The sequence below is a fragment of the Podarcis melisellensis genome (genome assembly GCF_964234715.1).
Source record: "Podarcis melisellensis genome assembly, chromosome: 15".
NCBI lineage: Eukaryota > Metazoa > Chordata > Lepidosauria > Squamata > Lacertidae > Podarcis > Podarcis melisellensis.
The window spans coordinates 29867714-29894627 of NC_138532.1; the positions used below are offsets into that span (position 1 = coordinate 29867714).

The following is a 26914-nucleotide window of genomic DNA, read 5'->3' on the forward strand; positions in this document are numbered from 1 at the left end:
AACTAATTGTACTATCTGAAATTAAATGCTAATATGGTAGCTGGAGCAGCTAGTAACAGTTCTTTAAACTGAGTGGTAGAGAACAATGCTGGTTTATTACACATTTCATTACACCATGTTAATATTGACAGCATCTTGCTTCTCTTTCCTGGAGAAGCCCAATGTGGCAAAAAAAAAAAGCTCAGTCAAATCTAAAACTTAGTTAACCAAATACTAAACACTGATTTTTGGCATTTTTATATTTTACAAGAGAAAAGGGTGAGTCAAAGCTCAAGTCTTTTGAATCAATTTCCTTCATATTTATTGCCCAGGCTTTCCCATATGTTTTTCCTGCTTTAAAGTGTGCTTCCATGCCATTTTATTAACTTTAGGTTGCGGCTTTTTAAAAAACTGTATGACTAGACTTCTGAAACATGAAGCAGCTTTCTAAGCACTTTAAAGTAATTCATGCTGATATATTAGCTCATATTTCTCTTGGACCAATTATTCCATTCCCTCATTTTCACCAAACCTGTCTTATTTCTACATTCACATTCTACTCATCTTAAATCCTCATTTCTGTTTATCAAGTTACCCAACAAATCACTTAACTTTTTTTTAAAGTACTAGGCACCTTTATCTCCCTATTTATCCACAGTATTAAGTCCCATTATAATCTTGTTTCACCCATTTTATAAATCCTACTGCATTTCTCCCGTTCCTTTTTTAATCTTCTCAGTTTACAACCTGGCTGTTCATAACCCAAGTTTTCGTTTCTGGTTTGGACTGCTTGGTATTTTTTAACTAGACTAAAGACAAAACAAAAAGGTTTCCCGAGGAAAAATAATCACAAGGGGGGGAAAGACAAAAAACAGCGCTACCTCTTCCCCTCTGTCGATAACCGCCAGACAGAAGAAAACTAAATATAGCTAAGCTTTTTCTATCAGAGAGGCAGGGAGAGACAAGAAGCACTTCTAATTCCGCTTGCCAAGCTGCCTATTTTGAGTTCACTATAAAGGAAATGTACAAGCAGCCCTGACCCACCCAGCCCCCAAATGGCGACCACGCTTCCGCGGCGCCTAGTTCTAGCTCTAGAGCAGCAAAGCCCACCCCGCACCCATTACAAAGCCTTAGAATTAGCGTACCCTTACGCTCAGGTTCGCCTATTTATACAGCTCGCATATTTTTGGCTCCGCCCCCCCCCGCTCGTTCATTGGTTCAGCCGCGGCCACACCTATTAAGCACAACCACCTTGCGCTTCCCTCCCCTCTCCGACGTAACGGTCTGGCTCCGCCCTATTTAGATAAGGGGGCGGGGGCAGCTGCAACAGCCTCGTTCTCGGCCATCGGCACGCCGTCGTCAGTAAGAATGATTTGCGCATGCGTAGTGGAAGAGAGAGGCGACCTCTAGCGGTGACCTTGAAAGAGAACGCGAGAGAGAGCCGGAAGCGGAAGTAGAAAAAGGCCGGACTGCGGAGCCCTTGGAGAGAGAGAGAGAGAGCAGCTGCAGCAACAGCAACTCGAGAGCCGCTCTTATTATTGTCGCCACCATGCCGAGGGGAAGCAGGAGCAGAACGTCCCGGATGGCGCCCCCTGCCAGGTAAGGGGGCGGGACCAGGAGAGGAGATTTGTGAGGGTGATCTGGGAAGGGTCGGGAGGGGGAGGTGTGGTTGGAGATATTCGTGGCAGGAGGGCTGGGAGGGAGCCACGTGACGCCTCCATGGCCTCCTAATTTCGCCCCCAGCCCTGCCAACTCAGTGGAGATGAGGAGGGGGAAAGAGATATTAGGGAAGTGCCATAAAAGTTGGGGTGATGAAGGAAGGGGGGAGAGATAAAAGTCCGGGATCAAAACAAAGACGATGTTGGAGATTGCAGGGGGCAGCAGTATTAAGGGGGGGTATATTATCTCCCTGCCACATGTAGTAGTAATAAGGGGGGGAGTCTCTACCCTTTATTAATAAAGAGTGAGAGACAGTTGTAATCTCATGTTAGGAGCAGATGCAGGAGGAAAGGGATGGGATGGGGGAATCCAAAGTCTCCATGCGGATGTGGCAAGTTCGGGTGAGGATTACAGCAACACACGTGGAGGTGATGAAAGATGAAGAGAGGGATCGGTGGGTTGCCAAGTATAATACAGGCCTTGCATTTCACTTGTGGAATGGAAGTTGTGTTATGGATCTGTAAATCAGAGCTTATTTCTGGTGTTACGCTTGCATCCTGCTTTGTAAATAGGCTGAATGTCACTTAAGGGTCTAAATGAGAGTCCTGTTTATCAAATGCTTAACTTCAGTAACCTCACAGCGTACAGTGCTCCCAGCACAACTGAAGGATGCCAAATGATTTGGGTGGACTGGACTGTGACCTTCTAGAATATTCCACAGGAGGAATCTTCTAGAAGACCATGTGCTGCAAAAGTCAGCGCTGCTTTGGTGCTTCTGGGATTAAGAGTTTCTGTTCAGACAGCAAGTTGATGCTTAAGCTGGAAAAGTACTAATTGGCTTACCTTAGGCAAGGGCTGACCTCGCTGGGCCTGGTTCTTGCCTAGGGGTAAGGCAGAGATCTCTGAGGTGTGGCCAGAGAAAGTGAGAGCTGAGGAGGGGCAGATCACAAGCAGAAATGGAAGAGGTGGGTAAGGGTGCAGGAGGAAAGGGCAGGTTAAGTTTGGGGAAGGAGTAACAGTTGAAGTTTGTGGAGTGAAATTGGTGGGTCAAGGAGCAGGCAGTTGGAGTAAAAACCTTGGCGTTCTATTGAACAAAAGTTCTGACTAAGAGAGGGATCCACATTGCATTGGTAAAGCACTGCAAATCCGGGACGTCCACAACAGACACATAAAGCACTTTTAGACCACTTTTAGCAGTCGTTGAGAATTCTGAGAACTATAGTTTGTTCAGGGTGCTACTAAGAGTACCAGAGTGCTTAAAATGCATAGGGTGGCTGTGACCAGACTTTGGAACTGCAAAAGCAGTGGCAGTTGGTTTTGCCTTTCTTATTATTATGTACATCAAGTCTGTAAAACTGAGTTTACAAGTTGGCCTTTACTTACCACCAAGAGAGGCTAGAATGTGGTTGCTGCTTCCTTCCAAGCAGCTTAGACAGAATTGTAAAGGTGGAAGGCACCACAAGGGTCATCTAGTCCAACCATAACGTGAATTTCAAACCCATGACCCTGAGATTAAGAGTCTTATGCCGTACTACCCCAGTCCATTATCCCAGCTTTACTGCTATGTTAGGTTTATTAAATGTATACATCGCTTACCACAGAAGTATAAAAAAACCCACATTGTTCCATCAGGCAGGTCACTAGACTGGCAGGCAGTTGCCAAAGAGACTACGTTTCAGTTGCAAAATCCAAATGTTGCAAAAACCAGCATCCCATCCCACCTTCAGATTTGGGACATGTAGAGATGGATGCTGGATTCCCAACTCAGTCCTAGCCAGTGTGGTCAGGGATACAGGGAAATGTAGTCCAGCAACACCTGAAGGGCCGCAGGTCCCCCACTTCTGCTCCAGACTGGCTCTCTACCAGCTCTGACCAAAGATCAGCAGTATCATGTTTCACTCCCTCTGTGTACAAGGCAGGTTTGATAAGAGGCTGTGTCTTCTTCTGTGAATGTTTAGCCAGCTTAAGGACCAATTCAGTTTTGTAATGCTTTGTGTTGACGCCCCGCTTCCAATTTAGCTCTTAGTACATAATATGTTTAATGCTGCATTCTTTGGTGGAAATGAGGGCTATATTCTTTGGGGATAAAGGTGGGCAAGAAGGTTGTACATGCAAAGATTTAGAAACTTTGGATTCTTGCATCAGGAGCATTTTAGCAACTCTTCTCTGAACAGGAGCACTATCGACCAGGAACTAGCCTGCTTGCAGATACAAGTGTGTGGGCATGAAAGCTTATGTATCAGGTGTGTGTGAACACATCCTCATCAGCCTTGAACCTTTCCCCTCCTCTCCCAGATGTTGCTGAGCTACAACTTCTGTTATCGCCAGTCATTGTCCATGCTTGCTGGGACTGATGGGAGTTGTAGTTCAGCAACATCTGGGGGAGGATGAGAAAGATTCAAGGCTGATGTAGATGGTGTTCACATGAACATAGGTGGTGGGGAAGCATAGCCCCATGTGTTGGGGCTCACCTTTCTTCAAGGAGAGTATAGGAGGGTATTTTTCTTACCCTGGAAGCATTCACAGGATCAGCGTTCAGGAGAAAGGTACATATGTACTGCTTTCCAAGTCATTGTTCCTGAGCTTTTTTCACATAACAGCTCTGATTTCAGCAAAATGGCTGCATCAGGTGGCTTCAGACCATGCTGTAGGGAGATGTGTTAAAGTTAAACTGAGGTAGCAAATCCCTAGAATCAGCCTCCCCCACCCCCTCTGGAGGGGGGGGGACCAGGTTGGAGGAAAGACTGGACTTTGCTTTGGAATTGCTATACTTGTTTATTTTTATTTGTATGATTGTATTTTCGTAATGTATCATGGGACCTTATGCTGAAGGACTGGTAAGAAGTCAAATAAATAAAAACAGTTAGAATTTTTAAAAAATCCCACACTGGGCCGCTGTAACAAATGTTTGCATCCAGGATTGCTTTTCAATGTGTTTCTTCTCCTGCCTTTGCAGCCGTGCGCCTCCTATGAGGTCTGCTCCACCACCAGCTTCTCATGCCCCTGTTCCAGCCCCTGCCCCTCCCTCTGCAGTGGCTTCTCCTGCCCCCAGGCAGCCTGGCCTAATGGCCCAGATGGCCACCACTGCTGCTGGCGTGGCCGTGGGCTCTGCTGTGGGGCACACTCTGGGGCACGCCATGACCGGAGGGTTTGGAGGTGGAAGCTCTGAAGCGGCAAGGCCTGACATCACTTACCAGGTGAGAGAGAAAATTATATATTTTTGTTTAACTGAGCTTTTTATGTGCTCGGAGCAAGACCTTGAGCCATACAGAATTCTCCTCCTGGCTGATGAAACCCGTGTCAAATTTTCTGGGCAGAGCTGTGCCTCCTCCCCTCAAGTCAAAGAAGTGGGCTCAGACATGGCTTACGAGTGAGCCTTGCTGGAAGGATGCAACTTAACAAAAGCTTTTCAAGAACAAAAGAATACATGCAACGTGTGTTCCATTTGAGCACCTGCCAATCCAGGAGTAAAGCATATATTTATATCTGGTATAGTTATGAATTTGCATCAGTTCTGAAAGTCAAGAGACTAGATAATGTGCAGTTGTGTACTGATGAATTACACCCATTTGATGATGTCAGTATGAGTGTACAAAGCCTTAAACCTCTTGGGACCCAAGTACTTGAAAGGGTGCCTTCACCAGTAAGAACATTGTTACCTGGGAAGAAGACGCTGCTTATGGTCTCCTACCAGTAGGAATTGCACAAAGAATGCAAAACGGCATTCTTGGTGGTAGCATCCCAACTACAGAACTGCCTCCCAGTGAAGATCGGGCAGGGCCCTGCATTCAGGAAGAAAAACGTAAAGGCTTTCTTATTTATCCAATATTTGGGACAATAGTTTTTATGAACCTTTTCACACTACTGCTTTTAATTGCTTTCAGCAGTATTTTATAGTGCTATTCTAATTTTTTGTGGGTTGTGTTGGTACTGTGAGACACCCTGGATTTCCTTTGGGGAGAAAGCATTGGTTATAAATTTGAAATAATACGTAAAATAACCTTGACACCTGACAGAACTGAATGCAGAAATCCAACTAACAAGCCAGCTGGGCATCATGAGAAGGCATCATTTTATAGCAGTCCCCTCTCCCTTGGACCTCAGTTGTATTGGCAGCATATAAGTGCTAGTGTGGTGTTTCTGGACTACAACTCACGCCATCCTTGATCACTGGCTATGCTATCCAGAAACATCTGAAGGCCCACAGGTTGTGCGCCCCTGGATCAGAGTGTTGGGCTGTCACCTGTGAGACCACAGTTCAAATCCCCACTTGGCCATGGAACCTCGATGATCTTGGGCCAGGCCTACTTCACAGGGTTGTTTGTAAGGGTAAAATTGGGTGGAGAACCATCTACAGCAGCTTGAGATTGTTGGACAAGGTGAAAATATAAATGTAATCAACAAACATTGAAAGCTAATTCTGAATGCATAAGGTATAAAAAGTGTTGGCGGTCCTTAGTAACTGGAGGATTTAGCCAACTGACTAGGAAGGGAAATTGTTGGCATTCCTGAAATTTGGAAATTTTGTCCTCCAGCAGTTTGGAATGAGGATGCTGCTGTGCCTGTTGATGCCTCCCCTTTTCTGCTGGGGAGCCACCATACTCTGGCACCCTGAAAACATTTTTGAAGGCGGGTGAGGTTCTTAGCAAATATAATCTTTTAAAAAACATATCCCCATCTTAATTGTGCTGCTGTTCCTCCTCAGGAGCCTCAGACAGCCCAGCCTGCGATGCAGCAGTCGCAGTTCACGCCTTGCCAGTACGAGATGAAGCAGTTCCTGGAGTGCGCCCAGAACCAGGCCGACTTGAAGCTGTGCGAGGGGTTTAGCGAGGTGCTGAAGCAATGCCGGTTTGCAAATGGTGCGTAGCTCCTTTGGCCTCCCCAGAGGTCTGAGCAAACTTAGGATGCTGCAATTGATCAGGGCTGAGGGGTCTCAAGAGCCAGTGTAACACTTTTGAGGAGGTGCTTCTGGTTCTTCCAGACCCTGCCAGGTAAACCTTAAGCCGGTTGAGGGGGAGAGAACAAGGAGCTGCACCAGTCAGTATAGAGCAAATGAGAGAGTAATACAAAACTGACTTGCATAATTGTGTGCTATTTTAGTCCTTGTCCTTTGTACATGTTTTAGTTAGCTGCTAATATACTTTGCAGTAAAAGTATATACTGCAATTCCTGGCAGAATATATGGCCTCTGAATAGGCGCTGGGATTTCTTTGAACCAAAGTGGGATCCCAGACAGGCTTCATTCTCTCTGTTAATCACACTGAGGCTGTTTTGACTCGGGGTTGTATTCAGTCCCGCCTCCTCTCCTGTCCTAAGAGTCTGCTAGGGAGGGTTTGGGGGAGCCTCACACAGATTATGGGGGAGGGTTGTTGCTCCACAGTCTTGGATTAGGTCCTCTTTATTGGGTGCATTGTACCCAGGTGAAATATTGGTGCATAGACTCAACTTTATTTATACCCTGTATCAGCCACAAAGGCAAACAAGACGGTTCCTGCACACTTGCTTAATGGTCTAAAAATCACAGCACAAAAGGAAAAATGGATGAGGAGGAAAGAAGGAGGGGGAGCCCAGCTCAGCCACCGATTTTTGAAGTTAAAAGGCGGTGCTTATCATGAACTAGCTGTTGTCAAAGCGGTTCAGGGACAGGAAGAGTTCAGTGGAACCAGTTTTTCCAGCTGGGCTGATGGAATGAGACCTGCCACCCACCTCTCCCTCTGTGGCAGTTTCTCATTAATGGCTGATTCCAGATCAGTTGAAGGAGCTGGTTTTCCAGTTTGTTTGCTTTCAGAGCACCAGACTGAGGTGTGGGGAACAGACGCTTCCTATAATCTGAAATGTGTGCCCTCCTGATGTTTTAGGACCTAGCTTCCATTAGCAGAGCATCTGGAAGGTGCTGGGTTAGCGAAGGCTGATCTACAAATAAGGCCACATTTGCGTTAGATGGGTTCCATCCTGGGCTCCTTTTCTGATATGCAGGTTCTGTACTGAAATCCATGAACTCTCCTACGTACTTCACCACCACCACCCTGCCGCAAAATAGAATAATACTGCTCTGGAGCTCCATTTCAGCAAGGTGGATTGTGTTTAGGTTCTTGTGGAAAAATCAGAAATGTTATTAGGGGCTTGGGGTGGCTGGGGATGAGGCAGAAGCAGTCTTTGGAGAACACATTGAGAAGCCAGGGGTCTGCTGGACACAGCAAGACCTCTTCTGAATATTTGGCTTTTATGTGTGTCTTGATAGTAATTCAGTTTCCTTTCCTCTCTCTTTTTCTCTTTCAAATAAACAGGTTTAGCCTAAAGAGCTCTGCGAGATGAATCTCATCCCCCTTGTTGAATGACATGTCGCTAGTGAAACTCTTTCTTCTTTTAACATCTTAAAAGCTGCCTGGCATTCCTTCATGTGTGGCCACTTGTCCGTCTCCCGAGGAAGGAAACCTGGAGTGCTTTTTACAGCAGGAAGGATGCTTCTGGCAAGAGTGTGGGACATCTGTTGCGTGGGGAGAGATAAGACACACAGAATGCTAGGATTGTGATCGTCCCCTGCTTGCATTTATCAGTATGCGCCTCTGAATAAAAGTCAATTTCTCTCTAGAAAACGTGTTTTGAAGTGCCTGTTCTCTAGGTCACATCATGGATCTCTGAGTATGGCTGAGCTGGGAAACAGAAGATGGTGGGATTGCAGACAGTCTCCATTTTCCCTCTGTATGATGAATGTCATCCTTTCCCCAGTGCTGTTCAGTGTCATGGTAGAATATAAGCATAGCATTGTAGAGTTGGAAGGGATCCAAGGGATCATCCAGCCCAGACCTCTGCAATACAGGAAGCAGAGTATTCCTGGGTGGGAATCCAAATTCTGCAGCTCAAAACAAATTGATGAAAGAAAGTCATGCCAATCCGCTGCAGCTGAGTCTCTTGATGCCAGCACTGTGCCAAGTGGTGGAGAACATGTCTCAGAGGAGTGGTGAAAAGGGGATTGACCAAAAGCTGCTCTGCATGGAGTGTAAGAACTGCAACAGGGTGTCTTCTCCACGAGGGGGAGCTTCCTGCCTGGTTTATATAGAGCCCTGATCTCCCAGATTTCTCAGTCATGCTTGGAGGAGGAGTTCTACTCCAGAATCTGATGAGAGAGGAGTTAAACATTGGTGTGGGGGAGCCAAATATGTAGCCCCTTTCTGCACACTCGCCCTCTATGTGTGCAGAGGCCTTATTTGAAGATGGAAGCAAGTGCAAATTAAAGTGGGCATCCTTCCAAAAAGGAACAGCAGGCAATGAAAGTGAAATAAATCTCTGCCTGTGAGCCAAGGTAGGGCCTGTTCTCTGGGCTGCAGCCAGGGTTATGTAACTGCCATGAATGGCTGTTTGCAGGCTGCAGTGGTAATACATGGTTGGCTGAGCACAGTGCAGTTTTAAAAGGGGGTTGGAGAAGCAGGTGGGGCAACGGGCCATTCCGCCCAGGAGTGCCCAGGACTAGCCATGAACTATCTTACAATGCGATACCAGCTGCCCGGGCACAACCCCTCTGTACATGCTTGTCATGCATGAGCCTCCTTAATAGGCAAATTCCACATGGCTACAGAAATCGATACAGCCATATTGTTCCTGCAAGGCTGCCTTGACACCAGTGGCTACACTGTGTAGAATATGATGCAACTAAAAGACTTGTGGTTCCCAAACTTTCAGGCCACCACCCCCTTGTGTTCCATAAACTCACCCCAAGTTTCCCTACCCTATAAAAAGCATGATTTAGAATAGCTGTTTGCATAACCTGCCAAAGCAAATAACGATAAAATTCAAAACAGCAGTGATTGCACCTTTATTCAAAATCCAATTAAAACTTAAGTTCTAAGTTGATAACATGGATGAACTGGATCCAGTGATGCTAACTTTTTGAAGTCTGATAGTCGCTTACACCTCTATTGCCACCACACACACCCCTGCCCCACACTTGCCTCTTAGCACCCCCAGGTAATTCCACTGCCCCCTTTGGAAGCTACATAGCTAGGCACTCAATAATTGCTAGTAAAGACTGAAGGGAGACATTCTGCATCTCTCACCCAGAAGTGTGGAGGACCATGAAATAACAAAATGTAGCTCTGCGCCACCTTGGGTTTTTTTTACTGCTACATGTAGCTTGGGGTCTGGTCAGTGCCTGGATGATGACCTGGATGCCACCTGGCAGAAGAAAGGCAATATTTAAATGTGCAAAAAGAAAAACTAGACGAGTCAATAAGGTGTGTGTATTGGTTGAATGTGATTTGGGTCCAGTTTTGTTTTCTTCAGAAGTCATTCTGAATGTGAGTCCCTATGGTCCCAGATTTAACCTTTGGCTATCTCAGTGTGCATCGCCCAGCTTATCTTTGTGTGCCAACTCTACAGTATCCTTTTAGAGGTGAGGATTTGACCACCCTGTTCAGTGTCACTCCAGCAACTCAGACAGAGCGTTGTTGCCTCTGCTGAGCTGCTCCTTCACCTCAAAGCAGGGTCACTCCTAAATAAACACTCCAGCAGTTCAGCATGCTCAAACCGTAGGGCTGGATCGGCTCCCAGGTTGCATGACCGTTTTTATTTTGGGCATTGGTGTTCCTGCAGCGGCGGAACAGCGGCCACAGCAAGTTAACAGAAGGCTGGTTTGTTGTAGCCTCAACATAATCGAGGCAATTTGTTTCTGGAGTTGCCTGCCGGATTAAGTGAACAGTTTGAGAGAAAGGAAGGTAATGGTGAGTACCAGTTTACTTCGTCCAGAAATTGCTCCTATTCAGCAAAGAGATTTGGGGGGGGGGGCAAGGCATTTCTTATACTCAGGACAGCCTCCCTGAAAATGATGAGCATGATATACACAGGCCCATTAATTCCAGTGGGCCTACTCTGAGTAGGGCTTAGTTGGAGACCATCCTACGTTTATGCAGGTGTAATGATTACTTTCTAAGACAATGTGTTGGTGGGGTGGGGTGGGGCTGAGCATGCCTGGAAACAGAGCTGAATTTGCACTTGGGTTCAGCTTGAACTAAAGCAGAGCACAGCTTGTCCAGAGTGTGGCTTTTTCCTCGCTGCTCAGAAATCACAGTTAGTCCCTGAGACATCTGGAACCGAGGTCAGACTTTTGACCCTGAAGCTCTCAAAGCTGCTTGCTTTAAAACCCAAATGCATATGAGCTGCCTGTGTGGGTATCAGAGGAATGAGAAGCTTGTACTCTGCACATGCCTCCAAGGATTATGTCCTGAGGTGGACTGGGCTGTCAGAGCCAATGGCAGGCTATTTTGAAACCTCATGCCACAATTGCGGGTGGGAGTGTGATTTTGTGCCACAGCAGAAAATGAGGGGAAGGTTAACCCTCCCCTTCTGTGCCGTTCGGTTGTGACCATAGGCTTTTTTAAATTTTCAATTGTCACTAATGGCTTGTTTGTTTTTAAGCAAGCCTAATTGTATGGGATGCGGGTGGCACTGTGGGTTAAACCACAGAGCCTAGGACTTGCCGATCGGAAGGTCAGCAGTTCGAATCCCCGCCACGGGGTGAGCTCCCGTTGCTTGGTCCCTGCTCCCGCCAACCTAGCAGTTCGAAAGCACGTCAAAGTGCAAGTAGATAAATAGGTACCACTCTGGAGGGAAGGTAAACGGCTTTTTCGAGCGCTGCTCTGGTTCGCCAGAAGCAGCTTAGTCATGCTGGCCACATGACCTGGAAGCTGTACACCGGCTCCCTCTGCCAATAAAGCGAGATGAGCGCCGCAACCCCAGAGTTGGCCACGACTGGACTTAACGGTCAGGGGTCCCTTTACCTTTACCTAATTGTATGGGGGGTCAGGGCATGAGAAGGGTGAGGAACCCTGGGTCCCGGAATGAAGATTCCCTCCTTCGCAATAGAAGGCTGAGCCCATTGAAACCAATGAGATTTCAGATGTATGTTTTTTGGTTATTGCAATTATATCCCACCTTGTTCTTTCAAGGAGCTCAAGGTGGTGTACATGGTCCTCCCTCACATCAATTAATCCCTACAACAACCCTGTGAGGAAGGTTAGGCTAAGGGGCAGCAACTGACCCCCTCAAGGGTCACCCAGGGAGTTTCAAGGCTAACTGGGGATTTGCACCCGCTTTCTCCCAGGTCCTGGTCCAACACGACACTACTACTGCACTACTCTGGCTCTCACTAGACTTCACTGGCTTCATTCGTCCCATAGACTTCAAGGGGAACTACAAGCCAATTTGACACAATCCTATTACTGCAAGATAAGTTGCTATAAAACTCAAAGCAGTTTTTAAAAAACAACACAATAAAATTATCAGCTATTGAAACTATTGAAAACATTTTAATAAACAAACAAATAATCCAATTAAAACATACACCAATATTCTGCATGTCTGGGTAGACTTGCCTAAACGAAAACATTTTAGCAAGTGCCAAAAAGGGTGCAGTGAAGTTACCTGCCTGGTGTCAATTGGCAGGGAGTTCCAAAGTGTGGGTCCCACCACACCAGAAGATTTATTCATTGCCAAAACGTAATGAATATAATCACCTAGCATGTGTAATAGTGCCAATTCCGCAGGTGGAAGCAGTCTAGTGGGCTTGTATATAGGATAAGGCAATGTTGCATGCTGCAAAGGGCTTTGTATACTAATCGTAATACAGTACCTTTATCTTGGCTCGGGAACAAATTGGCAACCAGTGCAGATCTTAGAGCACAGGCATTAAATGCTGACAAGATTCCCACTCCTGTCAGCAATTGTGCTGTAGCATTTTGCACCAACTGCACTTCAGGATACTGTGGATTTGACTAACGTTGGGCAACATCCCCTGTCAGGAATGGGGGACCTTTTTTGGAAATTGTATCTAGCAACAAAATCAGACTATGCACACAATGGAAAAAACAAGCAGTGACAACAAAATAATACAAGATCAACACAAGGAATTCTTCTTCTTCTTTGATAATAAAGTTGAAATAAAAACCTATTTTCAGTCCAAGGGCCACTTTCCCTTCTGAGCAACTTTTTGAGGGCCACGTCCCTGTGGCGCGCTCGGCCAGTGGCAAAAGTGGGCAGAGCAAGGAATGTGAATTTTAACTTTTTAAGCAGGCAATTTTTCACACATACCCTTCTCTGTTCATTGTCCAGGTAAGGCAAGTGCTGTGATCACAGTTCAAGGGCACATCCCAGTCGGGCATAAACACTTGAGGAGGATACAGAGTACTGCTGTTGAGGGGCATGGCCTGTGAAGGGTGTGTGTGGAATGGGAAGAGTCCTGAGGGCCAGTTAGAGAAGTGTAGAGGGCCGCAATTGACTCCCAGGCCTTCTGGATCCCCTCTCCTGCAATAAGATTTGGTATATGTTGGAGAAGACAGCTAATTTCCTGTGGGTGTTTTTGCTTGTTTGTTTCTTTACAGCTTTTTGTCATCTTGAAGTAAACCTCTAGAAGGTTGCTGGAAATCAGGCCAAGATGACCAAGACTGAAGAAGTACCAGACAGCCATGCATCTGGGGAATTTTATGAGAAATATGAGCCAAAGGAAATCCTGGGAAGGTAATGCAATGAAATGAAATATATGGGACTAATCTTGCTGGTTAATAGGCTGCATGTCCCTCAGAACCAGAATATGCATGTCAAATCAACCAGTTGTGGCAATTGGAAAGCTTTTGCCTGGACAATATAACATATATAGAGAGAGAGCACAAGTACTAAGAACCCAAAACAAGTCTTGTTGGAACTTGTCAAGAGTCCAATTTCTAGCAATTGTAGTTCTCAAGTATACTGCTATTGGACTTGGAGGTTCCATCTGAAGGGGTACAGTTATAGCTGTTGATGCACTATTATCTTTCATAGCATGGGGTGGAGGGTTTGATCTGGCTGATGGGCCCAATCCTGAGTTCCCCCACTCCATGGCCAGCCACTTTGACAGGTGCAGGGGGATCCTATTGACCCTGCCAATCACCTTTTTTTGGACCGGTTGGCATTTTGAGAAAGTGCCAGTCACAAAATGGCTGCCTGCGGCGGGGCATAATGCAAAATGGCTGCCATGCGAGTGTGTGGCATAACACAAAATGGCAGCTGGGGGCAGGGGTTATAGCACAACTTGGCTGTTGTGGAGGGTATGACATAATACAAAATGGTTCAAAATCCCCACCTGAAAGTGGATGGACTTGGGAGCCAGTCACTTGTCTCTCAGTCTAGCCTACCTCCCATGGTTGTCATTGAGTTCCTTGAAGGAAAAGTAGGACACAAATGTAGTAATATTAGGATTGATTTTTTGTTTCATTTTCTCCAAGGAGATAGCATAGCGCATAGTTCTCCCCCTCCTCAATTAGTCCAGTGTTTCCCAACCGGTGTTCCGCGGCACACTAGTGTGCCGCGAGACGTTGCCTGGTGTGCCGTGGGAGGGAGGCGGGCGAGTCGGGCGGCGGGAGCGCAAGGCAGCACGGGCGGCAGCACGGAGCACGGGGCGCCCTTCGGAGGCCGCCCCGTGCTCCGCGCTGGTGTTGGCCAGCCTTGCGCACCCGGGGGATCTTCCCCCAGGAGCGCAAGGCTTGCGGGCAGCAGCTGGCAGCGCGGAGCACGGGGCACCCTTCGGAGGACGCCCCGTGCTCCGCGCTGGTGTCGGCAAACCTTGCGCACCCGGGGGATCTCCCCCCGAGAGCGCAAGGCTTGTGGGCGGAAGCCGGCAGCACGGAGCACGGGGCGCCCTTTGGAGGACGCCCCGTGCTCCGCGCTGGTGTTGGCCAGTCTTGCGCACCCGGGGGATCTCCCCCCCCGAGAGCGCAAGGCTTGCGGGCGGCAGCTGGCAGCGTGGAGCACGGGGCGCCCTTTGGAGAATGCCCCGTGCTCCGCGCTGGTGTTGGCCAGCCTTGCGCACCCGGGGGATCTCCCCCCAAGAGCGCAAGGCTTGCGGGCGGCAGCTGGCACCGCGGAGCACGGGGCGCCCTTCGGAGGACACCCCGTGCTCCGCGCTGGTGTTGGCCAGCCTTGCGCACCCGGGGGATCTCCCCCCGAGAGCGCAAGGCTTGCGGGCGGCAGCTGGCAGCGCGGAGCACGGGGCGCCCTTTTTCCTTTATTTCCCCCCCCAAAAAAGTAGGTGCGTCCTATTTCATAATAAAGTAATTATAAAATACTTTCTTTGTGTTTATTTGATGCCTATTAAAGAGAGTTACTTTATATATAGTCAATATAGGCACACAGTTAATTTTTTAAACATTTTCTAATGGTGGTGTGCCTCGAGATTTTTTTCATGAAACAAGTGTGCCTTTGCCCAAAAAAGGTTGGGAAACACTGAATTAGTCCCCATGACAACCCTGTGAGGTGGGCTAGGCCGGGAGGGGCACTGGATGGCACCCATGGGCACCCAGTGAGCTTCTTGGTTGAGGATGGAGTGGGATTTGAACCCTGTTTTCTCAGATTTTAGTTTAACAACTACACCACACTGGCCCTAGTACCTATATATTTGTAGATAGGGTGTAGATATATGGTTTAAAGGTAAAGGTAAAGGTAACCCTGCCCGTATGGGCCAGTCGTGACCGACTCTGGGGTTGCGCGCCCATTTTGCTTAAGAGGCCGGGGGCCAGCGCTGTCCGGAGACACTTCCTGGTCACGTGGCCAGCATGACGAAGCTGCTCTGGCGAGCCAGCACCAGCGCAGCACACAGAAACGCCGTTTACCTTCCCACTATAAAGCGGTACCTATTTATCTACTTGCACTTAAGGGTGCTTTCAAACTGCTAGGTGGGCAGGAGCTGGGACCGAACGATGGGAACTCACCCCGCCACGGGGATTCGAACCGCCGACCATGCGATCGGCAAGTCCTAGGCGCTGAGGTTTTACCCACAGCGCCACCCGCATCCCAGAGATATATGGTTTAATTCTTGCCTAAAACCTCTTTTGTCTGCTCTGCCCTACCAGGGGAGTGAGCAGCGTCGTCCGGCGCTGCATTCATAAAGTTACAAGAGAAGAATATGCAGTGAAAATCATAGATATCACGGCTGGGAATCTCTCTCCAGAAGAAGTCAAGGAGTTGAGGGACGCCACTCTGAAAGAAATTGACATACTCCAGAAGGTGTCTGGACACCCAAACGTTAGTAAGTCAGGCTTTGGTTCCAGAAAGTTCTGACGGAACAACAGCTATGAATTGGGGGGTGGCGGCAAAAAATGGAGTCTGCTGGCTGTTATTTTCACTGAAGTGAAGGACCTAGACCTTGAGATCATGCCTGTGGATTTGCTTTGTCTTTATGATTCTGAACCCTGTGTCCCGCCATTTCTCAGGATAAATGTGCTGCTGTTTCAAATGCTCTGGGTAAGAACATAAGGAGAGCCTGGCTGCTGGATCAGGCCAAGAGCGACCCATTTGGCCCAGCGATCTGTTCTCACAGTGGCCAGCAAGGTGCCCATTTTAAGAAGCCCACAAGCTGGGTAGGCAACACAGCAGAGACCCCTGGGGAGATGATTTGAGGCATGGAAGAAAGAACCCTCACAGAAATCCTTCTCCATCTCCTCAAACATAAATGCGACAAAAACTCTGGCACCCCACCCATTTCCCTTAAATGTCATCTTCTTCCCTTTTTCCAATTTTAAAAAGAACCCACACCTCATTGACATGCAAGAGTAACAAATAAAATAAAAACAATGCAACTTAAGTAAAATGAAACATATGTGCAAAATGTTTCGATGAGAATAGAAATTGCATTTGGAAAATTATGAATTGATGGGTGTGAGGAACGATGGGGGGAAATCTGGTCTGGGATCTTGTTATAAACACCTGTGCGGCAGTGTCTCGATTCCTTGTGTGACATTTGCAGTGCCGAGAGAGTAAAATTTCCATGCCATAAAAAAAAAAATCCTCGTTCTGCTTCCCTTGGTCATTCGCAATGGTGGACATGGTTTTCTTCCCTGTGATAGATGGTGTTCTCATTTGACACCCCCTGCTTTAAATCCAGCCCCTGCGAGATCCCCACATGGCCCCAGCTATCATATTTTCGATGTGCTGATGAATCAGCATTTCCGTAACACACAGGCTATAACTTAAGGAGGACCAGGCACTCCCAGGAAAAGGCTTCCCTCTTGTTGCTATTTGCTTCTTGCCTCATGGCATTTGTACAGAGGTGCCTAATGTGCTTCTGGGACCCATTTGTAATTCCAGAGCTGATTACAGGGAGTTTTGACAGCAAGGGGTTGACAGCCTCTGCCTTGGAAGATTTCCTAGACATGTGCACACTGAATCAGCCAAGCAGAGGATTGATTGGTTCCAGGGCCAGAACCACCTAGAGGCAGAGAGATCAGGGGTAGCTTTTCATTAGTATGAAATGGCAGCAATTTCTCAGTTACTGCATCTGCTTTGCATGCAGAAGGCCCCAGTTTCAATCCCTGGCGGCAATTCCAGGTAGGGATGAGAATGTCCCACACATTGTAGATATTGCAGAACTAGGTGGACCAATAGCCTGAGTGAATATAAGACTGTTTCTATCTTCTTATTCAAATCAGAACAATGAGGACTAGAATCATGCTTTGTTCTTTGGGAAAGGGCTGTAGTTCAGTGGCAGAGCATCTGCATGCAGAAGATCCTGGGTTCAATCCCTGACAGCATCCTGAAAAGACTCAATTTATGAAACCCTGGAATGCCACAGACAGTCAGTGTTGACATTACTCACCTAGGTCAATAGTCTGCAAGAGATATATGGCAGCTTCCTATATTCCTGTGCCCCCAAAAAGGTGCATTGGGGGTGAGGGATGGTACCACAGCATGAATCACATGAGGTCAAGGCAACCAAAATGGCCGCTGGGTTTGTGTGATGGAAAACAGGAAGATGGCGTCCTGGATTTTGGCTTCAAAGTGTTGGAGGGTATGCTAACGTCCTTGAGCTATGGGGCCTACCATTAAGCAGCCAGCAAACCTTCTGTATGTCATACGACCTGTCCTTGCCCCTGGCCCCCAGTCTCCCTCTGCCATCACTCGCCTGTTGGCTTCAGGTGTGGCGGAGACATCCATCCCATTGCCAGTGTTAAAATAAGTTTTAACTGCCAGTCCAGTCAGCTTCTGTACATGAAACGACTTGCCTTTTGCCTCAGGCAGCCAAAATGTCCCAGACTGACTTTGCTGAGTCACCCTGCCTGAGTCACGCCATCCACGAAGGATTTTTAAACAAACATACATTTCAACATTTTACAGGCATCATAGTGGAATTTATCTATTGCTTTCCTTATATGATCACATCTCTCCCAATGTGCTATTTATGCACCATTTTAATTTAATTTAAATTATTTCATACCTGCTGATCACCATAAGGTGTGTGACAATTATAATCTGCTCTACAGTGAAGGTGCTTAGATGCACATCTGTGGGGAGGGAGTTTCCCAATCTAGGAGCTACCACAGAGAAAGCCCTGTCCCAGCCTGTCATTCCCCGTACCTCTTAGGGTCCCCTCTGCAGAGCTTAACACCTGAGAGGGTCTGTAGGGGAAAAGGGGGTCTTTTAGACATTAGGGGCCTCAATCCTTGGGGGACAATTATGCTTTGTGGTCTTCTGGATGATGCTGGACTCAAACGCCCATCAACCCCAGGAGGTCACATGACCAGTCTGGTGGCGCGGCTAGCCCCAGGTGACAGGTGAGGAAGAGCAGGCCTGGTGGAGCTGAATTGCAATGCACCATTGCTCAGGGATCTCCAGTTAAATGGCCTTGGAAAGCAGAGGACAGGAAGGACCTTCCCAGTCTCATAACTGGGCCAGAGCCAGTAAAGTGATCTAGACCAGAGTTTCCCAAACCTTTTCAGGCCATCACAATAAAATTCAAAACAATGAATTGCACATTTATTCAAAATCCAATTAAAGCTATTTAGTTTAACTAATACAACAAAACGAATGGACCTGATCTAGTGTTGCCAGCTTTTAAAAGTTTAATTTACACTGGGTCAGAAATGATATAAACCAGCTTCCCCGGTTGATCTTGCACAGATATCCGCACTGATTTTTAACTACAGGATATCTTGAAGGAAAGACATCATCAGCATTAGAGTGGTATAGAACAGTTTGTAAAAAGAGCTGTCCAGAGCCCTCCCATCCCAGTTCAGCTTTCAAGCCCAGATTTTATGGAGGTGGTGAATGCTTCAAAGGTGATCCCACATTGCTAAGAATACCATATTTTATTTTGCAGTCCAGCTGAAGGACAGCTTTGAATCCAACACGTTCTTCTTCCTGGTGTTTGACCTGTAAGTACTGGTGTGTTTTTTAACCAACGCATCATACTGAAAGAGCGAGATTTTGCCATGGGCATCCGGGCTGGGGCTTACAAACAATATAATGTTTGGAAATGGTTTGGGGAGCATTTCAGCTAGTGAAAAATGCAGCTACTCGCCTGCATACAGGCTTGAGTCACCATATTTGTGGGTCACCTGTTTTGAAATCCAAGAAGATCCCTGCTGGATCAGAGCAAAGGTTCATCAAGCCAAGCCTCCTGTTTCTCGCAATGGTCAACGATAAACGTTCCCATGGCATGAAGGGAGCAGCTGTTCGTCTCTCCGCCTCTCTGTTGTGGGGCTGGCTCAGATTTCCCCGTAACCTTTGCTAAGGTCTCTGCTGCTGTCACAGATCCTTGGGGGTCTATTTTTAGCCGCCCCGCATTTGTGTAATAGCTGGTGTGGCGGCTGCTTTAACCGGAGTTTTTCCTGCACAAACATTCTCGATACATGTTTAATGCACTCTGAGTAAGCAAATTCTCCTAACATCCTTTTCAGACACACTTTTCCTTACTTCTCTGCACATATCTATTATCTGTCAAAGCATATACCATAATTCATTCATAATGATACAGTCGTTAGAATTTATCCAAATGTATCTTCTGGCAGAAATTCTGATTCCCATGAGTACTTTAAATATGTATCCTGACCTGGCTGAGATCTTACTAGGCCATATCCCCATTTCTGACCAAGCTTATCCTTTGAACCATGAGGACCAGAGGCTTTAAAAAAAAACCACCCCAAAACCCTGAGATTTGGAGGCCAGTTGAAGTAAACATTGGAAGTTTTAGGAGTGCTGTTTGATCTGTAAAAGGGGAAAGAGGAGTTGTGAAGCCTTCAACCTTCGCCACATCAGCTAATGCCCTTTGCTTCTTATTTAGCTTATTTTTGATGTAATTTTGTTTCCCCTCCCTCAACTTAGAATGAAGAGAGGGGAGCTTTTTGATTACCTCACAGAGAAGGTGACCTTAAGTGAGAAGGAAACCAGGTAAGGCATTTCAGCCCCCTCTGTTTCAACCGCCCTACAGAGACAAAATGGGGGTGATAATACCAGCCTACCACACAGGGCTGTTGTGAGGCTTGATTAGAGTTGTCAACCTATCCCCCTGCCTCTGCACCCCAGGTCTGGTTTTTTGCTCACACTGGAGCCTGGCAAAATATTGGGAGTTGGGTTTTCTAGAGACACGAACCGCTGTAATAAGAAGTCTGGGTCTGAGCCCGAGAGAGAGAACAGCTTTGCTCTGGAGACAAGTGTCCTGTGAATTAATCTTTGGACAGGATTGATTAGAAAGGGTTGATTTAGGCATGACAAGTGGCTTTGTGTTACCTGGAATGTCAGGATCTTTGTGTTATCACCAACAACTGTGGGTGGGGGCTGCTCCCCTAGTGGCGTAGCGTGGGTTGTCAGACCTGGGGCAAGGCAAGTAATTTGCGCCCCCTAACACGTTGATTTGCGCACCCTAACCCTAACCCCCAGATGTTGCGCCCGGTGTGGCCGGCCCCCCCTGCACCCCCCACGCTACGCCACTGTGCTCCCCTGCTCACATTGCTTGCCAACTCCCACCCAACTTCCCCATCACCTCAGAGCATCTCATCTCCCTCCATCCTTACTTTATTCAAATCGCTCCTGTTGTTGAAAGCCACCATTTTAAAACCTGCCTTCTCTTTTTGCTCCTCACCTCAACTTCATGCAAATCTAGCACTACAAATCCTCCTATGGGGCTGTGTGGTGACAGCCTTATATTTCTATGTCTGTGTTATAATTTTACAATTGTAAACAAAACAACTGATAAAAAGACAAAAGAAGTATACTACAATAGCAACTTTATCTGTTTCTCGTTATAAATTTAGGGTGCATTTAATTTCCCTCTAGCCTCACTTTTTGTAGCCTATGTATGTGTGTGTGTGTGTGTGTGTGTGTGTGTGTGTGTGTGTGTGTATATATATATATATATATATATATATATATATATATATATATATATTTCATAAAATTTATACGCCACCTGGTTGTACAAAAAACCAAACAAACCTCAGAGCGATTTGCAAACAATAAAATTACCAATTTTGCAAAACAATAAAATTACCAATAAGAAGAATTAACAATAATTTAAGACTTTTGAAAAGGTAAAATAACAATGGACTAAAAACAGATTAAAACTCGTGCCAGCTTTCTGAACAAATTAGGGTTATCTAATCAATGTTTTAAGAAGGTGCATAAAAAGAGTACATTGAAGGCACCTGCCTGATGTTAATAGGCAGGGAGTTCCAAATTGTTGGTGCTGCCACACTAAAATATTGAATTGTTTATGTTTCTCTTTCTCTCTGGGTTAGGCAATGTGGTGCCCTCCAGATGTTGCTGGACTTCATCAGGCCCAGCCAGTATGGCCAATGGTCAGGGATGATGGGAGATTCCAGCAACATCTGGAGGGTACCACACAGGCTCCCCGATCTATCCATCCGTGCATCTACATACCGGTACTTCAGCAAAGCAGTAGGGAACAGGGACGCCCATCTTCTACTTTGGATGGTTTCCTTTTGCTAAGAAGCATCCGCTTTCTCTCCCTGCAGGAAGATCATGCGTGCTCTCCTGGAAGTCATCCAGTATCTCCACAGCATGAACATTGTCCACAGGGATCTCAAGCCGGAGAACATCCTTCTGGACGATGACATGAACATCAAACTGACCGACTTTGGCTTCTCCTGTCAGCTGCACAGAGATGAAAAGCTCAAAGGTGGCATGGCGGGCTTATGGCAAAGATTGGAAACTGTGGGGTGGTGAACATGGAGGCTGCATTCTAACCCCTGCCCCTTAAAAAAAAAAGGAGGAAGCCGCTCCATATCAGGGGTGGGAACCTTTTTCAACCCAAGGGCACATTCCCTTACAGGAAAACCACCCGGGGGCCACTGGCTGGGGTGGGTGGGGCCAGAGGCAAAAAGTGGGTGGAGCAACTGGTGGGACTCTTACCCTGGTACAATATGGAAACTTAAACACATACACACACATTCACCATTGTAACCCATTGATTTGTTAACAAAAAGAAAGTGCAACCGTGACAGACAGAAAGAAAACAAAGAATAGAAACTGTAAATCCTAAAATGTCACAGCTTGGAAAGAGAAATGTTCAAAGTTATGGCACAGCTCCTAAGGGAGGCCAGAGAACTCTGAGGGAAATTGCTGCATGTTTGTTTTATTCATCTTGTGTCCAGAATGGGAACAAATCCAACAAACATTATTGGTGTTCCCTGTTGCTGTTTTCTGCCCCCAAACCATGTATTGTTGATGAATTTCCCGCTAATTTGCATTGTGTTCCTTTGCCCTGAAATGAATGGCGTGAAATTAGGTAAAATTTTGCCATTGCTAAGAGATGAATAATGTAGTTTTTGCCAGAAGGTGAACTGCAGTAGAAGGGAAACAGCGTTGCATGCTGTGTAGACAGAGCAAAGCAGAAATAAATTCCTTCCTACAGCCTTAGTTTTAAGGGATGCATTCTGCTCCAGGGCGGAAGTTCCCCATCCCTGCTCTGAGTTTAGTACTGCGCACACTGGACAGCCAGGGTTTCAGACAGGGGTCTTTTCCAAACACTTACCTAGAGGTGCTGTAGATTGAGCCTGGAAAACCTCAGAATGAGTCAAAGCCCTTTCCCATCTTACAAGCCCACAATCATACTGTCCAAATCTGCTGCATCTGAAACTTGCATGTTTCCCACACGCATCTGGTTGGCCACTCTGAGAACAGGATGCTGGACTAGATAGGTCTTTGCCCGATCCAACAGGCTCTTCTTAGGTTCTTAACTTGCTTTGAGCCAATGAGTATAGCAGGATTTTAATAATTAATACTAACTGATATTACTTTTAACAAGTATTTAGCTTTTTATTCCTTTTCTTTGCAGAGATCTGTGGAACTCCTGGCTACTTGGCTCCTGAAATACTAGAATGTTCCATGGATCCAGACCATCCAGGTTATGGGAAGGAAGTTGACATGTAAGCAGAACCAATATATCATCATGGGGTGGGGGAGCAGACTTACCTAAAAGATCACAAACCCCACAAGGAACCTACCTGGGTGCTCAGGTACTCAGGGAAGCACCTTCTCTTGATCCCATCAGCATCAGAAGCACAGCTGGTGGTGACCCATGAGAGACCCTTCTCCGTGGCTGCTCCCAGATTGCAGAATTCCCTCCCCAAAGAGGCCAGACTGGCTCCCTCCTTGTTATCCACCCACCGGCACACTATTGGAATTACCCAACACTTCTATCTTCATCCACCCTTCGTTCTCCGTGACTCTTGGTGCGCGTTGTGTCTGCTTTACATTATGCACAGCTCAGGTGCAGATGCATTTAATTATGGGGGTGGGATTGCTTGTTTCAGGTGGAGCACCGGGGTCATCATGTACACCTTGCTGGCAGGATCCCCTCCATTCTGGCACCGGAAGCAGATGCTGATGCTGAGGATGATCATGAACGGGGACTACAAGTTCGGCTCCCCGGAGTGGGACGATCAGTCGGACACCGTCAAGGACCTGGTGGGTGGTGTTTCAAGAGGGAGGGCAGAAGGGCCATAGCTCCGTGGCAGAGTATCTCCTTGGCACGCACAAGGCCCCAGCTTCAACCCACACTGTCTCCAGGTAGGGCCCTTCTACCTGAAACCCTGGAGAGCTGCAGCCATTCAGTGTAGACCAGGCCTCCTCAACCTCAGCCCTCCTGATTTTTTTGGCCTACAACTCCCATGATCCCTAGCTAGCAGGACCAGTGGTCAGGGATGATGGGAATTGTAGTCTCAAAACATCTGGGGGGCCGAGGTTGAGAAAGCCTGGTGTAGACGATAGTGAGCAAGGTGGACCCAATGGCCTGGCTGCATATAAGGCAGCTTCCTAAGTTTCTGTGAACAACAGATTTAAAGTATAATATTTTGCTGTTTAAGCAGAAGGGGCTGTAGCTCAGTGGTGGAGCATATTCGTTGCATGCAGAAAGTTTCAGGTTCATCTCCATAGGGTAGGGAATGTCCCACTTCTGAAACCCAAAGAGTCACTGCCAATCAGTGTAGACAATACTGAGCTAGATTCAGGGACAGACTTTGGCAATATGGTGTCCTGAGCAAGGAAAACATTTGGTGGGCCCCTTGCCCATATATTTCTTATTTTCACAATAATTCCTTTTTGTACTTGGGAGTAGGTACTTCTATTATTAGCCCCCTTGGCTTGGTGCCCTATGTGGGGGAACCGCCCACACCACCCTACATCTGGCGTAGCTAGATGGCCTGACTCTGTATAAGCAGCTTCCTATTTAAATTGGCCCTTTGTTTAGAATCAAGAGGACTAGAATCTTCCTTTATTTTCAGTATAGGTAGCTTCCTATGTTCACTTACCAGGTCTCCTGACTCTCAGGAAGAAAAGACAGAGGTCAGAACAATTACAAACAGGATACAGAATTGAGATTTTCCCCCCTTCCACACTTATAATGCCAGACCTTTAACTACACCACCTGAATTTTCTGGGGTGCAATTGAATCCCCCTTGAAAACAGAGACAGTCTGAAAGGGTCCACTGTCTCTAAATCCCACGAGTGACCTCTCATTCAAGGCCTGAACAATTTATAATCAGGCAAGCAAAAGAAGAGAGAAGAGTTTGATTGCTAGGTATGTGCCAGGCTATGATCTGCGGCTGGTGAGCTCTGACTGGCGCAGGGCAGATGGCAAATTGTCTGGGCCCCAGTTCATGCTTTAGCAGCCCCAGAAGCCTTCCTGCAGCCCAACCCCAGCTCTTCTTCCTTTGCCTACAGATCGCCCACTTCTTGGTGGTGAAGCCGCAACACCGCTACACCGTGGAAGATGCCCTCGCCCATCCCTTCTTCCAGCAGTACGTTGTGGAGGAGGTCCGGCACTTCAGCCCCTTCCGGAAATTCAGGGTAAGCGAGTTAGCCAGGTCCTGCTGGGGGGCTCACCTGGCCCAGTGTCTGACTCCCATATGTTGCTTTTCATCATAGAATTGCAGTCCTTTTCCCCTTCTTTAGCTGTGATTATTGCATTGCTGGGGGTTGAACTAAATGACCCTTGGGATCCTTTCCAACGCTAAAATTTTATGACATGGCCTGCTGTGCACTGGAAGGTCCTGCTTGTTCTTTTTATCACTTAACTCATTTCCCCAGGCATCATAAAGCTGTGCTGCTGTGGGTTTAACCCACAGCGCCACCCATGTCCCGAATCCTCTTTTAAAGCCATCCAAATTTGGTGGCCCTCACTGCCTCCTGCAGAAGTGAGTTCTGCAGTTTAACTATGTGCTGTCCTTTCATTTTATCAGCCTGCAGCCCTCGTCACTGAGTGTTTCTAAACGTGTTCTGTCTCCAGGTCATCTGCTTGACTGTCCTGGCATCGGTCCGCATCTACCTCAACTACCGCAATGTCAAGCCCATCACCAGGGACGTGCTGCAGCGGGACCCCTACAGCCTGAAGCCTGTCCGCAAACTGATCGACGGCTGTGCCTTCCGGATCTACGGGCACTGGGTGAAGAAGGGTGAAGCCCAGAACCGGGCCGCTCTCTTTGAAAACACTCCCAAGGCCGTTCTGTTCAGCTTGGCAGCCGAGGAAGAGCTGTTCTGAGTTCCAGCACACTCGGTGGTCAGGCGAAGCCTCCCAGCATGTTAACAGCTAAAGCAAAACTTTATTATTTACTTTTAAAAAAAACCTCACATTGCCTTTTCTCCATGGAGCTCAGCAACACTTCCTGCTCACTATTTTTATCTTCCCTACAACCCTGTGAGGTAGTCTAGGGTGAGCAATCTCCAGAGAACTTTATGGCTGAGCTGGGGTGGAGATTTGAACCCAAAGTCTTAGTCTGGCAATCTAACCACTATACCACATGCTCTCATTATATATACTTTCCTTAATTACACAGTCTTGAGACACACCATAATTATAACAGTATAGTAGTGCTCTAGAAACTTGCAGAATTTTGTCTGGTTCTTCTTCCTGGATCGGGGGGGGGGGGTGGGAGGTGGGACATTGTTTAAATCTGTAACCAGCCCCATCCTAAGAGGGGCAGACAAAAATATGCAAGGCGATATATGCTCAGAAATTAAATTTGGCATTGAATATTCCTGAATTGCAAGGGTTTGAACTCGATAACCCTTGAGGCCCCTTCCAGCTCACAATTCTGATTCTGTTAACAATTTTGAAGCGGTAACTCCAGCCATTGAAGGGTCATCTCCATGCAATGTAAAAAGGGATGCATGGCAGGAAGAAATTCAACAGGGCCTCTGAAGAAACTCAACAGGTGAAGCAAGCTTCTTTTCACCCCCAGCGTATGGCTGCTTAAATGAGGAGGCAGAGAAGTTGCTGTATGGAAAGGAGCCCCAAGGCCCTTAAACCTCTTAGAAATATTGAATTTGCTGCCCCAAGAAATCTTTTAAGACTAGACAAATGCATGGTTTTCTAGGAGCTGTGAGTGCCGAGAGATAAACATGGAACCTCCAGTGTCAGAGGCTGTATACCTCAGAATACCAGATCATAGGGCACAAACAATGGGATTGGGCAGGGGGAGCTGGGGTTGCCTCTTGCTGTCAAGTTTGGCTTCTCGTGTTCCTGAAGGCGTCTGTGCAGCCAGCGCTGGAAACAAGGATGCTGGACCAGGAGGGAGGCCTTTGCCTCCTCTGGTTGGCCTGCCATGGACTCTGGAACATAACTGCTGCTTCATGTCTGTGTTGTGATGCCCAGCGAAAAAGTGAGTGTCCAGCAAGCCTTAGAAAAGGTGCTGATGAACCACAACTCCCATCAGCCCTAGCAAGGACACCCAATGGTCAGGGCTGATGGGAGTTGCAGTTCAGCAACATCTGGAGGGCTAGTGATGTCCCCCGCACTTCCTGCTATATATAGCATCAGCCCAATAGCTCAGGGGTGTGAAATATTTATTATGACTATTTATTACAGCTGCACACACGGAAGGGAGTGGATTGGTTTTCTAGGGGAGGGATTGATTTAAGAATGAATAAATGTGCTTTAATTATTGGATGTGGACTTTGGTTCATTGCACAGCAACATCTTGCTTCCTCAAATCACTTGCTTAGCGATGTCTACAGGGTTCTT

At 47.0% G+C, this 26914-nt stretch overlaps 2 protein-coding genes across 4 annotated transcripts; both read left to right on the top strand.

The window, feature by feature from the left end:
- Positions 1-1408: 1408 nt before the first annotated feature.
- Positions 1409-8234, top strand: CHCHD2 (coiled-coil-helix-coiled-coil-helix domain containing 2). Its single transcript, XM_081889493.1, has 4 exons — positions 1409-1578; positions 4595-4835; positions 6344-6497; positions 7926-8234. Exons 1-4 carry the CDS (start codon positions 1529-1531, stop codon positions 7934-7936), a joined length of 456 nt encoding a protein of 151 aa, XP_081745619.1. The 5' UTR covers positions 1409-1528; the 3' UTR covers positions 7937-8234.
- A 1821-nt stretch (positions 8235-10055) lies between these two features.
- PHKG1 (phosphorylase kinase catalytic subunit gamma 1) lies at positions 10056-26839 on the top strand. 3 transcript variants are annotated; one of them, XM_081889481.1, is made up of 10 exons: positions 10056-10355; positions 13011-13146; positions 15513-15688; positions 18755-18809; positions 19759-19824; positions 21408-21571; positions 22730-22820; positions 23208-23361; positions 24616-24741; positions 25181-26839. In XM_081889481.1, the coding sequence occupies exons 2-10, from the start codon at positions 13064-13066 to the stop codon at positions 25430-25432; spliced, it is 1167 nt and encodes a 388-aa protein (XP_081745607.1). In that variant the 5' UTR covers positions 10056-10355; positions 13011-13063; the 3' UTR covers positions 25433-26839. The 3 variants fall into 3 exon arrangements, with proteins under 3 accessions (XP_081745607.1, XP_081745608.1, XP_081745606.1); XM_081889482.1 differs by having other exon boundaries at positions 10056-10349; XM_081889480.1 differs by lacking the exons at positions 10056-10355; positions 13011-13146 and adding an exon at positions 13383-13712.
- The last annotated feature ends 75 nt before the right edge of the window (positions 26840-26914 follow it).

What these genes read in the sequence shown, in the direction of transcription:
- CHCHD2 (XM_081889493.1), top strand. Translation starts at nt 1,529, where the DNA reads ATGCCGAGGGGAAGCAGGAGCAGAACGTCCCGGATGGCGCCCCCTGCC. An exon ending in CGGATGGCGCCCCCTGCCAG is followed by an intron (nt 1,579 to 4,594) that starts GTAAGGGGGCGG and finishes CTGCCTTTGCAG; the next exon opens with CCGTGCGCCTCCTATGAGGT. An exon ending in GGCCTGACATCACTTACCAG is followed by an intron (nt 4,836 to 6,343) that starts GTGAGAGAGAAA and finishes GTTCCTCCTCAG; the next exon opens with GAGCCTCAGACAGCCCAGCC.
- PHKG1 (XM_081889480.1), top strand. Translation starts at nt 13,624, where the DNA reads ATGCAAAATGGCTGCCATGCGAGTGTGTGGCATAACACAAAATGGCAG. An exon ending in CAACTTGGCTGTTGTGGAGG is followed by an intron (nt 13,713 to 15,512) that starts GTATGACATAAT and finishes CTGCCCTACCAG; the next exon opens with GGGAGTGAGCAGCGTCGTCC. An exon ending in CGGACACCGTCAAGGACCTG is followed by an intron (nt 23,362 to 24,615) that starts GTGGGTGGTGTT and finishes CTTTGCCTACAG; the next exon opens with ATCGCCCACTTCTTGGTGGT.